Below are 14,872 nucleotides of genomic sequence, written 5' to 3'. Positions count from 1 at the left end.
GGGAAGACGTAATAGGCCTCCTAACAAGCTGTGCTCCGTGTGACAAAAATTATTCTGTTATAGAGCCTTATTTCGACTTAGCATCTACGTGCGAGAAAGGTGGTCCCTTTAATAAAAAAATATTTAAGCTAAGAACTGTAAACAAGGGTTTTCAGATCATTCAAATGCAAGATATAAACAAGCAACGTTCGATTTAAAGTACGGTGAAACTTCCTTAGTAGGCATATTTAGATTATAATCAGGGTTAAAACTTCGAATGGCAAAAATCGAGCAGCAAAGGTCAGTAGAAGATGCAGTGTGGTAGACCCGCATAGAATTCAGGACACTTTGGGCATAACAGATCGAAGTGGACCCATACAAAAATTTATTTAGACAGTCTGTAGACTGTCCATAGACTTCTATAAATAAAGTCTAAAGACTATTTATAGACAAACCCCAAAAAATAGTTTATAGGCAATACTAATCCTATAGGTAGTCTATAGACAATCTATAGATTTATGGCCATACACTTTTAGTAGACATTTGTCTATATACAGTCTAGAATATGAATACACACAAAGATATATCTATAGGAAGGCAATAGAGTCAATCAGAAGTCCATAGACTGCATATAGACCATTTTTATAAGGGGAAACGGTACGAACACACTCTTGGCGGTTAAATGAGTGTGTTGGTCTCAATTTTAAAAATTCTATAAGCCTGCGAAATAGGCATACGGGGTTGTGGGGCAGGAATAACGGCTCCCTCTTGCCTTAATTCAAGACACCATTGCGATATGGCTTGCCGAATCAGAAGACCCTTGTCACTCAAATGGGTGAGCCAGCGGATAGGTGGAGCCCTTTTACTAGCGTCGCGGGTGATATAATTTTATTGCTCGTTTCCAATAATCCCTCAATGTTTAGCGGTCCATCTTATTGTTACTCTTCGAGGTTCCAATTTCCAAAGCACCATATCTAGCTCAGAGTGTATATCCAGGGTTTGTTTCGCTTTAGAAAATCGTGGAGGACGGCTTGGCTTTAAAGTCAGCGTACAAAAAGCACTGTTTCGTCGAAGAAAGATGAGCGAATTCATTGCAGCACGCACAATCGAGAGGACCTCCAATCAGGTACCGTGTGGCGGGTATAAATGAGTACACCTGATAGAACTAAGAGGGTCAGCGAAGGAAGGAGACGGTATGAGCTTGGCTGTAGCATGGAGTAATCCATGTAAGGAAAGCGTCCGTGCATGCTACACCGTGACTGTGTATCAATGCGGGCAGCTCAGGCATGCCTGCATCCCGAATGAATAAATTGCGACATGATTCGGGAAATTAGTGCGATGTGGAGGTTGTAGACTTGTTCGAGGCCAGGGACCTAGACTGATTGATTCAAGCACTTTTATTTCCAACATAAAATACTTTTGTCCTGGCCCCTGGCACGCGGTGTTAGAAGTCGGGGAGTTGCGCGTCCACGGCTAGATGCTGGCTGCCAGTCCTTGACTGGTAGCGGCCTCTTCCGCCATATGGATGGTGGTGCGCTCGAGCTCATGGCCAGGGCTCCTTACCAGGGTCTCCCAAGCTTCTCTATCAATATTTTTGTCCGCCCAGGGATAATTTGGGCACTCCCCAATTACACTGGGAACAAATGCGCTACAAGCGACACAAAAAAGGACACATACACACGGCACAAGCGCAAACTAACAACTGTTTATTCTATACGGAAGTTGCGTTTATATACGCAGCGTCAGGTTTTGAAGGGAGCAACCATCCCATCATCAAACACATGACCATCACTACGACACTGCATCTGCACTTATCAGGTCAATCTCAGTTTTTGTAAGTGCAATAGAAGGAGTGCTTACACAAGTTCCATTTTCCGCCTTCTCGATTAAAAATGCTTCTACTATCTCTCTTTCAATCCTTTCTTTCTGTTTTCCTCCAATTGTGGTCCTGTGGAAAATTGGTGCGCACTTCTTCTTGCACCTGCTGCAACGTTGCGCTAGATTTCCCGGGTGGTTAATTTTGTCGCTGTCATTGTGATGCTCCAAAAGTCGCGTGTTGAGACATCTTCCCGATTGTCCAATGTATTGTTTTGCGCATGATATTGGTATTCTATATATGATGTTCTTCTGGCATGGTACGAACCTTTCCCTGTGGGCAATGTCACATTCCTTGCACTTGTCACTCTTTCCTTTTGCGTTCACCTTGTTGCACAGGCTTATCAGCTTTTTTGGTGCGCTGAAGACAACTTTCACTTGGTGTTTGTTCGCCACCTTCTTCAATCCGTGCGATACCTTATGTATATACGGTATAACAACCATTCCTTCTTTTTTACTCTGTTCATCCGACTTCTTTTTTTTTCCTCGTCAGGAATTTCAGCACTTTTTCGCCCACTGACGCGATCATGTTGTCAGGGAACCCACTATCGGTCAGCCGACTTATTTGCATGCTGATGCTCTCAGTCATTTTGTGCTCGCAGGACTTCTTCAGGCTCTGCATCATACACGATTGGGCAACACTCCTTTTGACAAGCTTAGACTGGCTGGAATCATATCGCATGATGCTTTTTTCACTTTTTGTATGATACCACCAGCAAGTATGGACAGGGGTTTCCTGCAAATTAAATCAACAAAAAGCAGTTTACTGGCGGAAGCTCCAAACCGAAACATTCCCCAGTTTACATATCCTTAGCAATATGCTCCCGAACTAATACAGGGACACAGGTTCGATCCCATACGATACAATACGCGATACAATCCGCGGGTTCGATCTCATGGTGTGGTGCAACACCCACCCTATACAATATTACTTGGAATTTTGACAGAAACAAAGCTTTCCATGGCTCACAAAATCCGAGTGCGGAGTGGTGGGAAAGTGTGGTCTCCAGCAGCAACCCAATCCTTCAAAGAGGAGGGGTCATCCATGCCCAGCGAGCGGCCAAACTCAGTGGTTCCCTGGAATAGGGGCACCGACCTCTGCAAGAAGGAGGGAGAGACATCTGCTTGAAGATGAGGACCTCTGCCTGAACGAAAGACCTTGTTCGAGCAATAAAGTGTATCCTATCCTATCCTCTCCACTGCGCCGGAGCCTCCGCCAACTCTTCAGTCGTGCGTGATGTCACAGCCGCGAATACGCAGTAGAGCACGTGTAGCGCGCCGTTGCTCGGCTGCATATAAAGTGGTGGTACGAAGCACTCCCTAATCATATGCACGATGACTGAAGAAGCGGAATGTCTGCGCACGTACTCAGCACGACAGCACGTCGAAGGATCCCGAACTTCTAGCATGGTGCAATGCGGGTGAGCAGCGATTCGAAGAAGCTAGGACGGGCTGGCAAGGCTCTGCTCCTCAAACAAGGGGCTGGCCAAACTAAACTGCACCCGTTTAACCCGTGGATCGCTATCGCGTTGACACCATGATTAACCGCAGCTAAACCCCCCGCAATGTTTTTTTTACTCCGGGTACGCTGCATTTTCCTGAGACGTCTGGGAGCGAACTTTAAAAAACGACCTGCCAGTCACGCCGTATCGTAGATTTTCACATGTCGATAATAAAGGGGGTGCAATAAGACGTTTCTAGGTCGTTCTGCCTTCACAGTGTATGACAAATGAGAATATCTATGCTCTGAGGTGGCACATGTCTTTATTCCTGCATCAACTTTCATCAATTCGTGACGATCAGCTAAAAACGCGACGTTGCAGGGAATATAATTACAGTACAGGGCTGTGAGCAGAAAAATGAGTTCTGAAGTGTAGTGACAGAGGCACGCAGGCCGTAAACGTCTTAGACTGACTGTGGTGGGATAAACAATATCCTGGACGAAGGATGTCTGACGGCAAGCTATGAAAAATCCTGTTATAGAGGCAGACGCGCTCTAGTTTACGACGGGAAGCTGAGGTGTGCAGATCAAGCTGAAATTTGGATTTCGCAATACTAGTGCGATTAGGTTAATTAGAAAGGCTAAATCTAGCTGCGCGATTATGAGTGAATTCGAGCAAATTTATCACGCTAGCTTAGTTTATGGTTTATGGAAATTAACGTCTTAAAGCGTCTCGTGCTATGAGGGACGTCGTAGTGGAAGGAACCGTAAAGTTCGACCTCCTGGGGTTCTTTAACGCCAACTGTCATCGCACATTAGTTGGCAAATGTTGATTATCCTATATGTTTGTCAGGGGCGACGCAAAGAAAAATTTCGGCATAAGCAGCCGAGGGTGCAATTACCACAGTTGAGAATTTAGTTAGTATTGCACCGATATTTTATACAGGAGATATGGACGCATAAGGACAAAAATGTGTAGGCTAGAGGAGAATCGTAAAAGCGGTAGGCTGAAGTTGGTAATACGACGGCTGGGGAGAGACAGTAAAAAAGTTGTATGAGCGTGTAGAGTCCTAAGCCTGATACTAAACCGCATTTCTATTTTCGTGAGATGACTCTGCAAATCTCTAAATTTGGACAGGTTAGCTGCCAACCAGTGGACTGGATTATGATTTGCAAATAGCCGTATGTTATATTCAACGTTATGGGCCAGATCGCTAATAGGGATTATACGAATGGACCTGGCAGTTGTTAAAATAACCTCTCCAGTCCGTCGTTGCGAAAGCATATTCACCCATTATTTACCACGTCCTGACAACTTCCTCAAGTCACCGTACTAGGCGAGGAAGACGACAGCATTGGAGGAAAGAAGTCTTAAAGCTACCTGAGCAGGCAACCTTTCATTTTACTACATTTCTTTCAACAAGGTCATATTTAGTCATTAACCCCAGTGCAGTGCTAACTCCTCTGCTTCCTATTCTTTCGAAGAGAAAGCCTCGCTTTTAGCATCCTGTATTTCGTTATTTAAATAGTTGTATAAAATATATGCGCGAAAATAGGGGTGTGATTCAATGCCTTCAACTCTTTTTCTTTGCTGTTAGTGAAGAAAGACTACACGGGCAATCTTTCCCACGCTGTACGCACATTAAAGTGCGTTCGTAAAGATGCACTTCGCAGAAAACGGCTAGACCACTTCAGGTTTTAAGCGCTGGACATGTTCACCGTAGTGTGCTTTGCTATGGCGCATAAATAACATTGTTTTGAGGGAAGGAGGGGGAGGCCACCAGGGGGCCAGGGAGTGCGGACGTGACTCACGTCGGTTCCGTGGAAAGTTGGTTTTTCTGGTGGAAATTGTGCCGATTCATGGAATAATTGTTTGCCATCACCTGTGGAAAGTCACAAGGGTCATCTGGGTGACATTTTCATGAGCGTGAGTGGACGTTTGATCATTTTATGGCCTTTTTGTGTCGACCATGTTTCCCGCCTAGCTAAGCCGACCGCTAGCGGTAAACGAACGCGGCGGCTCGGCGACAGCCGAAGCCCCCGGCGCTCGCTTCGAAACGCCGTTGCATGACCATGGAGGTGACCGTAGAGGGTACGGAGATTACACCCGAAGAATTGAGAACCTCGGATTGGATCACTAAAGTGGGAAAACATGTTAAAGAACTGCAGGACCTCACGAGAGGCGAACGACGAGGAGGCAAAGATGGAGACGCCAGATTGGAACGCGGAGCCGAATCCGGAGAGGGCAAAAAGATAGCGGCGGAGGCGAACGCCGCATATAAAAAGCTGGGGCAAAAGAACGCGGAGCGCTCAATTGCGTCGTACCTTCCGCGTTTGCCAGCTAATGACTACAAGATAATTATTCGGCCGAAGAATGGGCTGGCGCTCGCGAAAGTTCCGACTACGAGGTTGAGTGCGGCGGTGCGTATGGCAGCGCAAATTCCATGGGTCAAAGGGCAGGACAAGGACGTGCTGATTCATAACGACAAACAAGGCACCCTGATTTTCAGCAATCCAGACATGGACACTGTCTGGAAGGTGACCAAGATTAAGTCTATCCATATCGGCGACGACGAGTACGAAGTCACAGCGTACCTGGCGCCGCACGAGGACTGCGGGCGGGGTGTGGTGCACGGCATCGACCCGAAACTGACCATAGAGGAACTGACAGAGGCCTTCGGCAACCCGAGGAACCCGCCGATACTTGACGTTAGGAAGATGGGCAAATCCAGTTCGGCGATCGTCATCTTCAAACACGAGACAGTGCCGAGGTGGGTGTACTGTTACGACGTACCCCTAAAGTGCGTGCTCTACAAGAAGCGGTACGAGGTGTGCTACCGCTGTGGCGAGCTAGGACACAGATCGGACGTATGTGTCAGCCCTCAAGTTAAGTGTCTGGTATGCGGAATCATAGCCCCACCCGAGGATCACGTATGCGAGCCCAAGTGTAAATTGTGCGGCATAGGTCACTTGACAGCAGACCGGAAATGCAAGGAAGCTTTCAGGACCCCTTATACGATAAAACATAGGCAATGGGAGGCCAAGCCGGCTATGGAAGTCATGGAAGAGGACGCGCGGAAGGCGAAGGAGACCGAAGTAGGAAGGAGCCGGTTCGAAAAGCATCAAGGGAGATCCAGGAGTCAGTCAGGAAACCAGAGCGAGTCGAGAGAGAGATCAGAGTCCTTCCCGCGTCTACCGAATCTGCGGGAAGCGGAGATGCAAAAGAAGGCCCAACCCGGGACTGCGGGCCCCTCCGGAGGCGCTGTCGTCAACAACCCAGCGAGGCCCAAGTCTCCGAGCCGAAAGGTGGGTTGGGTGAGCGAAGCCTCCCAGGATAAACGCGATGAAGAAATCTTCCAGATTAAGGAAGAAAATCGATTGCTTAAGGCACAGCTCGCAGCGATGAGCAAGCAAATTGAGGAGCTTAGAATAGCGCTTAAGCCTAATGCAGCACCTGCGAAACAATCGCAGATGCCACAAAATCCAGTTGTAAGAGCATCAGAGGAGCAGGGAGTGGCTCAGCCGCCGGCTAAGAAGAGGCCAAAGGAAGTAGAGAAGCCCATAATAGATATGGACACAGAGAAAGGGATAGACATGAAAATAGAACAATTGGAGGCAAAATTTGAGGCCAAATCTAGACAGGACAATGAATGGCGCAAGGCTTTTGAAGAACGCATGTTAGGGATGTTCCAAACCCTCTCAGAGCAGCTGCATCAACGAGATAACAGTGTCGCAGAGCAAATACAACAGAGGGATAATAACCTCACTGAACAAATTAAGGAAGAATTTGCGAAAAGGGACCGGGCGTACGAACACCTCACCCAACAAGTACAAGGAAACCAGATGAATCAGCTGATTGGCAATCATGGCTCACAGATCCAGTAAAACCACCGTTTGGCAATCGAATTGTAGAGGTTTCACGCGCAAGCGTGCTGTCTTGCAGGAATTCCTGAGGAACGGGGACCGACCGGAGCTAATAGCACTACAAGAATGCGGCAGAAAAGCAAAATTGTCGGGGTACAAATCATACGTAGGCGAGGGTGAAAACACGCAGGTGGCCACCCTAGTCAAACGAAACATCACGGCGGTGCAGCATAACATCGGAAGTACACAAATAGACCATGCTCTCGTAGAACTGATACCGCGAAGAAAGAAAGTAGCTTGTTCGTATTAAATGTCTACAGTTCTCCCAAACAAAGGAAATGTGAATTCAGGGATCTCTTCGCAACGACGCGACGTAAGATAAAGAACAACCCGCTGTTGATCGTGGGGGACTTTAATGCTCACCATTCCGCATGGGGATACAAACAGGCTTCAATCAAGGGCAGGAAATTGTGGGACGACATACAGACTCAAAATCTGGATTTGATAACCGACCCGCTGCAACCCACAAGGAAGGGAAATAGTGTCGCGAGTGGCACAACACCTGACCTGACCTTGACGGGGAGCGGCACTAGAGCCACGTGGTGCAATACAAACGAGGATCTGGGAAGCGATCACAAGATCATAGAAGTGGTGGTAGAAGGAGGCCCGACAATTCCCGGGAAACGGAAGGTAGAGGCCGTAAATTGGGACGCTTTCAGGGCACTCAGGGACAACCCGGCTCCCGTCTCTGACATTGCGGAATGCAGCGATGGGGTGGTACGGTCTGCTAAAGAGGCCACCGAAGCGGTGGAAATCGAGGGGGTCAACGAAGCCGTAGACAGGAGATTAATAAATCTCTGGAGGAAAAAGAAAGGGTTGGAGGATCGACTTCGACAAAGGAGATGGGATCGGAATATCAGGAAACAGATAGCGGCTTTAGACAGAGAAATTGAAGAGCACGCAATCGCACTCACGAAGCAGAATTGGGGGAACGTCTGCGATCAGATGGAGACGAATATGAGTACCGCACGAACGTGGCGACTTCTTCGCCACCTCTTAGATCTGGTTAGCACAAATTCAGCGTCCATACAACAGCTGGAAAGACTGGCGCATCAGTTTGAAGGCACTAAGAAGGAACTATTAGAAGTTCGCAACAGGTACATAAATCCCGCCGGACCCGAACCCCTCCCGGACTATGAAGGGAGAGAGAATTCGGAATTAGACGCCCCGCTCTCCCTGGCAGAAGTCAGAGCGGAGATTAATCGCCTGCGGACTAAGTCAGCAGCGGGGCCGGATAGAGTGAGCAACAGAATGCTTCGTAATTTAGACGACAGGTCCATCGCCAACATCGCAACGTACATGCAGGAGTGCTGGGAGAAAGGGACGATACCACAGGAGTGGAAACTCGCAAATCTCATTTTCATTCCCAAGTCGGGGAAGAAACTGGGCCTCGAGAACCTCAGGCTGATATCGCTCACCTCCTGCGTGGGTAAACTTATGGAACATGTTCAGACGCGGCTCAGTAGGTACATAGAGGACAATGGGCTATACCCAGACACCATGATCGGCTTCCGACCAAAGCTGTCGGCATGCGACGTGATGCTGCAACTCAGGACCAAATTATAGACAAGCAAACCCGAGACACGAAAGTGATTGTGGGGTTGGATGTGGCAAAGGCACTTGACAACGTGAGGCACGTGTCGATCTTAGAGAATCTGAACTCACTAAATGTAGGTAAGAGAGTGTATAGTTACATCAAGGACTTTCTTACGAACAGGAAAGCCACTCTCAAGATAGGGGAAGACTCCATCGAGGACATTATACTTGGTAACACAGGAACGCCGCAAGGCTCGGTGTTATCACCGACCCTCTTCAACATTGCGATGTTGAGACTCCCCGAACTGTTGGCGGACATTGAGAATTTAAACCACACAATATACGCGGATGACATAACATTATGGATAAATAAGGGGAGTGACGGACAAATTGAAAGCTCTCTGCAAAAAGCAATTGACATCATTGAAGAGTACCTGAAACCCAAGGGACTTAAATGCTCGGCCGAAAAGTCGGAAGCACTGTTCCTGATGCCCCCTGGAAAACGGCGGCCTCACCAAAAGCACGAGGCAGACATCCACCTGTATGTCAATGGCGGAGAGATCCCCGCGGTTGACAGTATCCGCGTCCTCGGGCTAAGGATTCAGGCGAATCGAAAGAATCATGAAACGCTTGCTAGGTTAGAAGCTAGTGCAAATCAGACGTGTCGTCTTATCAGAAGAATAGCGAACAGGCAGGCTGGGATGAAGGAGGCGAATCTCTTGAGACTCGTGCAAACCTTCGTAATCAGTAGGATAGTGTACGTGGCACCCTACCTGAAACTCAACGGAGCGGAACGGAACAAGCTCGATATCATTATCAGGAAAAGTGTCAAGGTCGCACTCGGCCTACCCCCGAACACATCCACCGAGAGACTTATGAAGCTAGGGGCCTCCAGCACTCTCGCGGAGCTCATTGAGGCTGCCCTTACCGTTCAGCATCAAAGGCTACTCGGTTCTGAAACGGGGAGGAAAATTTTAGAGAGATTGGGCTACGAGCCCAAGCATGAACATGCCCGCTCACGAGACATACCACGACAAATCAGGGACAAGATTAAAATCCCTCCGCTGCCCAGAAACATGCACCCCGCCTTTCACGAAGGCAGGCTCAAAGACAGGTCAGAAGCATTACATGCTAGGTATACAGGTCGACAGGACGTCCTCTATACGGACGCTGCAATATATGAGAGCAAAGCCGCACACGCGGCTGTGGCGGTTAAGGAAGACGGAACCCCGGTCGCGTGCTGCACAGTCAGTGGTGTCAAGACAGTAGAAGCTGAGGAAGTGGCGATAGCCTTAGCCGCCAGCCAAGGAGGGGTCAAGGTGGTCATTAGCGATTCAAAAAACGCTGTGAGAAATTACGAATCGGGGAGGGTGACGGACACTGCCATCCGTATATTAAGCAGGGAAGGAGGACCCAGAGAACTGATTCTGCTCGTTTGGGCACCAGCTCACCAAGGACTTAAAGGGAACGAGGAGGCTCATTCGGTCGCCCGAGGTCTCACTTACCGGTCGACCCCTGGGACCTCCCAAATCTCTGGAAGTACAAACAGCACAGACGATATGCGCGCATACCAGGAAATCACACAATACTACAGACTAAATCGTCAGATTTATCCGGGAGCGGACAAAACGCTCAAGAAAAAAGAGGAGGTTCTTTGGAGGAAATTACAGACAGGGGTTTTTCCCAACCCAGTACTCTACAGCAAGTGGCATCCTACAGTATTCAGGTCAAAGTGCAAATTTTGCGATCAGCCAGCAAATTTGGTCCACATGGTGTGGACGTGCCCGGCTAAATATGATAGCTCACGCACTATAGAATCCTGGGAGGCTTTGCTCCACAGCCCAGAAGCCAACGTCCAGCAAGACATCAACGGTCAAGCCCTTGCTGCTGCTGTATCCCAAGGGATCCCGGCCGACGGCTAGGGCCGACAGGGGAGATGGACTTCTCTCCTGGCGTTCATTGACTGGTGTTACAATAAAGTTGTTTCTCTCTCTCTCTTGAGGGAAGGAAATCAGGCAATAACTGTCTCACATACCTCGGTAGACACCCGAACCGTGCCGTACAGGAACGGATAAAAACCCTATTGAAAAATCTCGTATATATGTGTTAAATGTGTCTCAAATATACACAATTATTGGATATGTGTCCACATATATGTTCGCATGTATACGTGCTCGTACAGCATATATGTTCCTCTCCACGTATGGCGAAACATATATACGTGTGATACGTGCCTCATATATACGTTATTGCATATGTGTCACTCCCGGCCCTTGTATATACGAGGGCCACGTAACCTTCGTACAGATACGAGGGCCTCGACATGGGGATACAGTGGCCTTGCAACACGTACTCTGGTGTACAGTTAATGGCTCTGAATATGTAGGCTACCTGAATGAACTTGCAACCCTTCACTGCAGCAAATGTTGCATTCCAGCACTAAATACCTGGCTGCAGTCAATAATTTTTCTTGCTGCCTTTATTTTATCATTTTTATCTGACTACAGTCATTGACTACAGGGGCAGGTGCAGGTGATGATTACTTGATGTCCCTCAGCATGTCCGCCAGGTAGCAATTCAACTGCTCTGCACATTTTCTCATCCTCGGCAGCTCGTGCAGCTTTAATGTATGCATCAAATGCATCTGAAATAGTATTAATCATGACAAAATTGAAGACATGCAGGTGCTGTAAAATAAATGTATTTAAGTCATGCACACCTAAATAAACAAATGCCTTTGTCAGTCAGGAAATGTACCTAAATGAAAGAGGCTTACTGCCCACAGCTGCTAGTTTTTCTGAGCTCATCCGAGGCTTCTGCATGGCACCAGCCTTAAGGAATTGCCGGCATACTGAACCGGTGATGCTCCTTCCCTGAACGCTCTTTCCCCTAAGGCTCTTCGGGGAAGGAGCATCACCAGGAAGGAGCGTCACTTATGTGGGGAACCCCACAAAAGTTTTGTGGCGTCCTTGCAAAACAAGAAGTCTCGACCTCGGGAAAAAAGCCAGCGCCACCGCTCTGCGCTGACAATTTCCGCTCCCGAGGTGGACCTTCAGTAAAACAGCTGCACATATGCTTTGTATAAAGCCCTATAACAGATTTTGGAGAGAGTTAATATTTTCCACATTAAAACTGCTAAAATCCTATTCCTCAGGAAAAATGGCAGTTTTCCTTGCAAACGCTACTAATGATAAAACATGACACATCGCTCTCTTCTTTGGAGTGAGCAGCGCGATGGGCCACCAGGTCACGTTTGTGTGCAATCATATCAAGCTGCCTTTGACAACATAGATGAGCCTTTTTATCTCTACTTCAAGCTCCACTGCACCCTGGCAACAGTAATGCTGCCAAATATTCGGAAGCACAGAACTAACAGATGAAAGATTATGAATATTTAAAACACAGCAATTAAATCTTAGCACAAGACGCTGTGCAAATTAGAACTTGAAAGGTGAAAGGTTGTGGTCATAATCTAGTGATCTAAGAGTTCATTAAGCAAAGCTGCCCTGAGCTGTCACAGGTTCAAATTGTGCCTGGGGCTCCTGTGCAGGCAATTTTTTTCCGCTCCATGCCATTTGGATGGAAAATTTCACGTGTCCGAAAGGTGTGCACTGATCCTCAGCCCTATACGTTTCCACAGTTTCTAGATTGTTTGCCTGCAGTTACCAAGAACGAGAGCTAAAAGCATTTCAAGCGTACAAACTAGTTCTAAATATGAGAAGCCATCGTACCTGGCCATTGACCTCAGCAAGAACACCTGGATTCCGTGGTGCAGCAGGGCCCATGCTAGTGGAAGCCTGGAAAGTGTGCAAAGTGTTCGCATTTGAAACAAGAGTAATGTACAGTGTCGGTGAAGTCTTTTCGCTTCAGCCGTATAACAGAGCCATTACAGCAATATTAAAGACCAAGTGACCTTGAAATGCTAGGTTTCTTCTTGCGATACAGAAGCTTCCTGCTTGACTACAGTTTTGAATGATCCGCTACATGAATTATTCTAGGAACATTGATTTCACTGCAGCTTAATGCTGTAGCCTTAACACTTTTGACAAAGACTACATGGGACAGTAAAGGGACAGTGAGGAGAACTCAACCAAATTTCATTTGTAAGCAAAATCTTATAGTTCAGCATTTCATGGCTTTGTTGCCGCTTGTCCGAGAGCAAAAGATGCATTTATTTCGAAGAAATTTGGATTCGAAGTTGAAAAAGTTTCTCCCGCCACTCCGATTCAAACTCAGGAACTCTTATGAGATCACGGCGCACTATTATGATGTTACAGGACGCAGTGACGTGAAACAGGACGCAAACGCAGACTCCGAGAGAGAGAGAGAGACTCTTTAATGAAGAAACAGAGAATTTAGCCAGCGTTTCAATATCGCTGGCATGCTACTCTGCGTAGGGAGGGGAAATTGGGAGATAAAGACTGAAGGAGAGCAGCGTGGAAGAGGTGGAAAAAAAACGAAGATAAAATACAGCCATGAAATGGGTACTAAGGATGCAGTGGCGAGTATTGATGTAACCGATGGAATGATGGAGTGCATAGTCCGATGAATGGGCTGACGAAGTTCACTGCAAGAAGAATGCATGAAGGTAACCTGCAAGTGAATTTAGAGCTTATCGAGATGTCCAGTGTCTTTTAAATATGTAAAAAGAAAGTTCATTGCAAGTCTCTGTCGCCTGAAGCTGGCTAAGGGGCCTAAAACTTTGTCCATTGTTAGGGGCACTTCGTCGTCAGGTTCGGGAACGGGATCGATCATAACGCAGGCAAGACACCGGTGCAAACGTAAACGAGGTGACGGTAGCGACCCCCGATAGATGACTTCAACGTGCGGAAGCAGTAGCTTTCATTTCGGCTGTTAGACCACACCGCTAGAAGCGAGAAATCACAACAACTGCGCTTACGTCACGTTTCACGTCACTGCGTCCTTTAACGTCATAAGAGTGCACCGTGATGTCATAAAGTTCTCGAGTTTGAATCGGAGTGGGGAGAAAACCTTTTTCAACTTTGAATCCAAATTTCTTTGAAATAAATGCATCTTTCACTCCCGGACAGGCGGCAACAAATCCTTGAAATGCCGAAATATCAAATTTTGCTAACCAAAATAAGTTGATAGAGTTCTCCTAACTGCCACTTTAAAAGAGCCTGCGTTTATCCACTAACCAACGTATTCGGTTGCGGCATCTATGCGCGCCACTGAAACCCCCGCCCACTCACTGAATAAAAAAAAAACCTGTGCCGAGGCTCGGAATCGAACAAGGGACTTTGTAGTTTGAGGCGGACTCTACCACTCCGCCACGACGGCTCAAGATTTAACCATGAACAAAGGCGCATCTAGTGAATGCGCTCTTCCGATGCAGAAGTCTCCGCGCTTTCGCTACGTATATGCTGTCCTAGCAGAGCTAGGCCATCAGCATATTGTTCTTAACTGCCTTGTACCCTGTCTCCCGTCTCTAACAAAAAATTTTCGTTAAGCTGTTTGAAGTTGACTGGCACAGCCAGGAAAGTTTCGCTGCGCGAGCGTGCGAAGACACAAGTGCTTTTTGTACTGCGCACCGCCTTGTACAATCACCGACCATCGTGCCATTATGGTTTTTCATCGACCGCGGCAATCATCCGACCAGCCTTAACAGGCTCCTTCAAAGGTTGACTAGCACTTGAAGCGGCACTTGGAGTTCCTCTGCTGTTCAGCGCTTGTAAATCGAGACGCTTCAAAAACAAAACCATGAGGCACACAAAGCTCATAGAGGCGAAGCGCCATAACAAGTCGAAACTCTCCTGGCCGCCTGTGGCACCGCCAAGCATCGGCTTTATTTGCTTCCAACATTCACCTTGTCTTTTGTCTGTCTTCCTTGTGTGATAAAAGTGCACTATCGGTTTTAAAACAAAACTTACTTCAATATTGAACCGCGCAACCTTCCTTTGTCAACCTCAGAGATTCGCAGCTTCATGTAGGAAGGAAAATTCCTCCAAGGTGGTGACTCTTGTCCAATGACGTCATCACCCTTGTACTTGCGAGATTGCCCTGTGGCGGCGATACCTGCATTTTGGTTCTTGTTATTTTCTACTTTACAAGAGCTTTGTTTTTCAGTAAGAGTGGCGTTTTTGTAATCAGGAACTT

At 47.4% G+C, this 14,872-nt stretch overlaps 1 protein-coding gene across 1 annotated transcript; it reads left to right on the top strand.

Moving 5' to 3' along the window:
* The first annotated feature begins 5,368 nt into the window (after nt 1-5,368).
* On the top strand, nt 5,369-7,180 carry LOC144134903 (uncharacterized). The gene has a single exon (XM_077667713.1). The coding sequence runs from the start codon at nt 5,369-5,371 to the stop codon at nt 7,178-7,180; it is 1,812 nt and encodes a 603-aa protein (XP_077523839.1).
* The last annotated feature ends 7,692 nt before the right edge of the window (nt 7,181-14,872 follow it).

Source organism: Amblyomma americanum, chromosome 5 (assembly GCF_052857255.1).
Source record: "Amblyomma americanum isolate KBUSLIRL-KWMA chromosome 5, ASM5285725v1, whole genome shotgun sequence".
NCBI classification, from domain to species: domain Eukaryota; kingdom Metazoa; phylum Arthropoda; class Arachnida; order Ixodida; family Ixodidae; genus Amblyomma; species Amblyomma americanum.
This window is presented reverse-complemented; position numbering and strand designations above follow the sequence as displayed.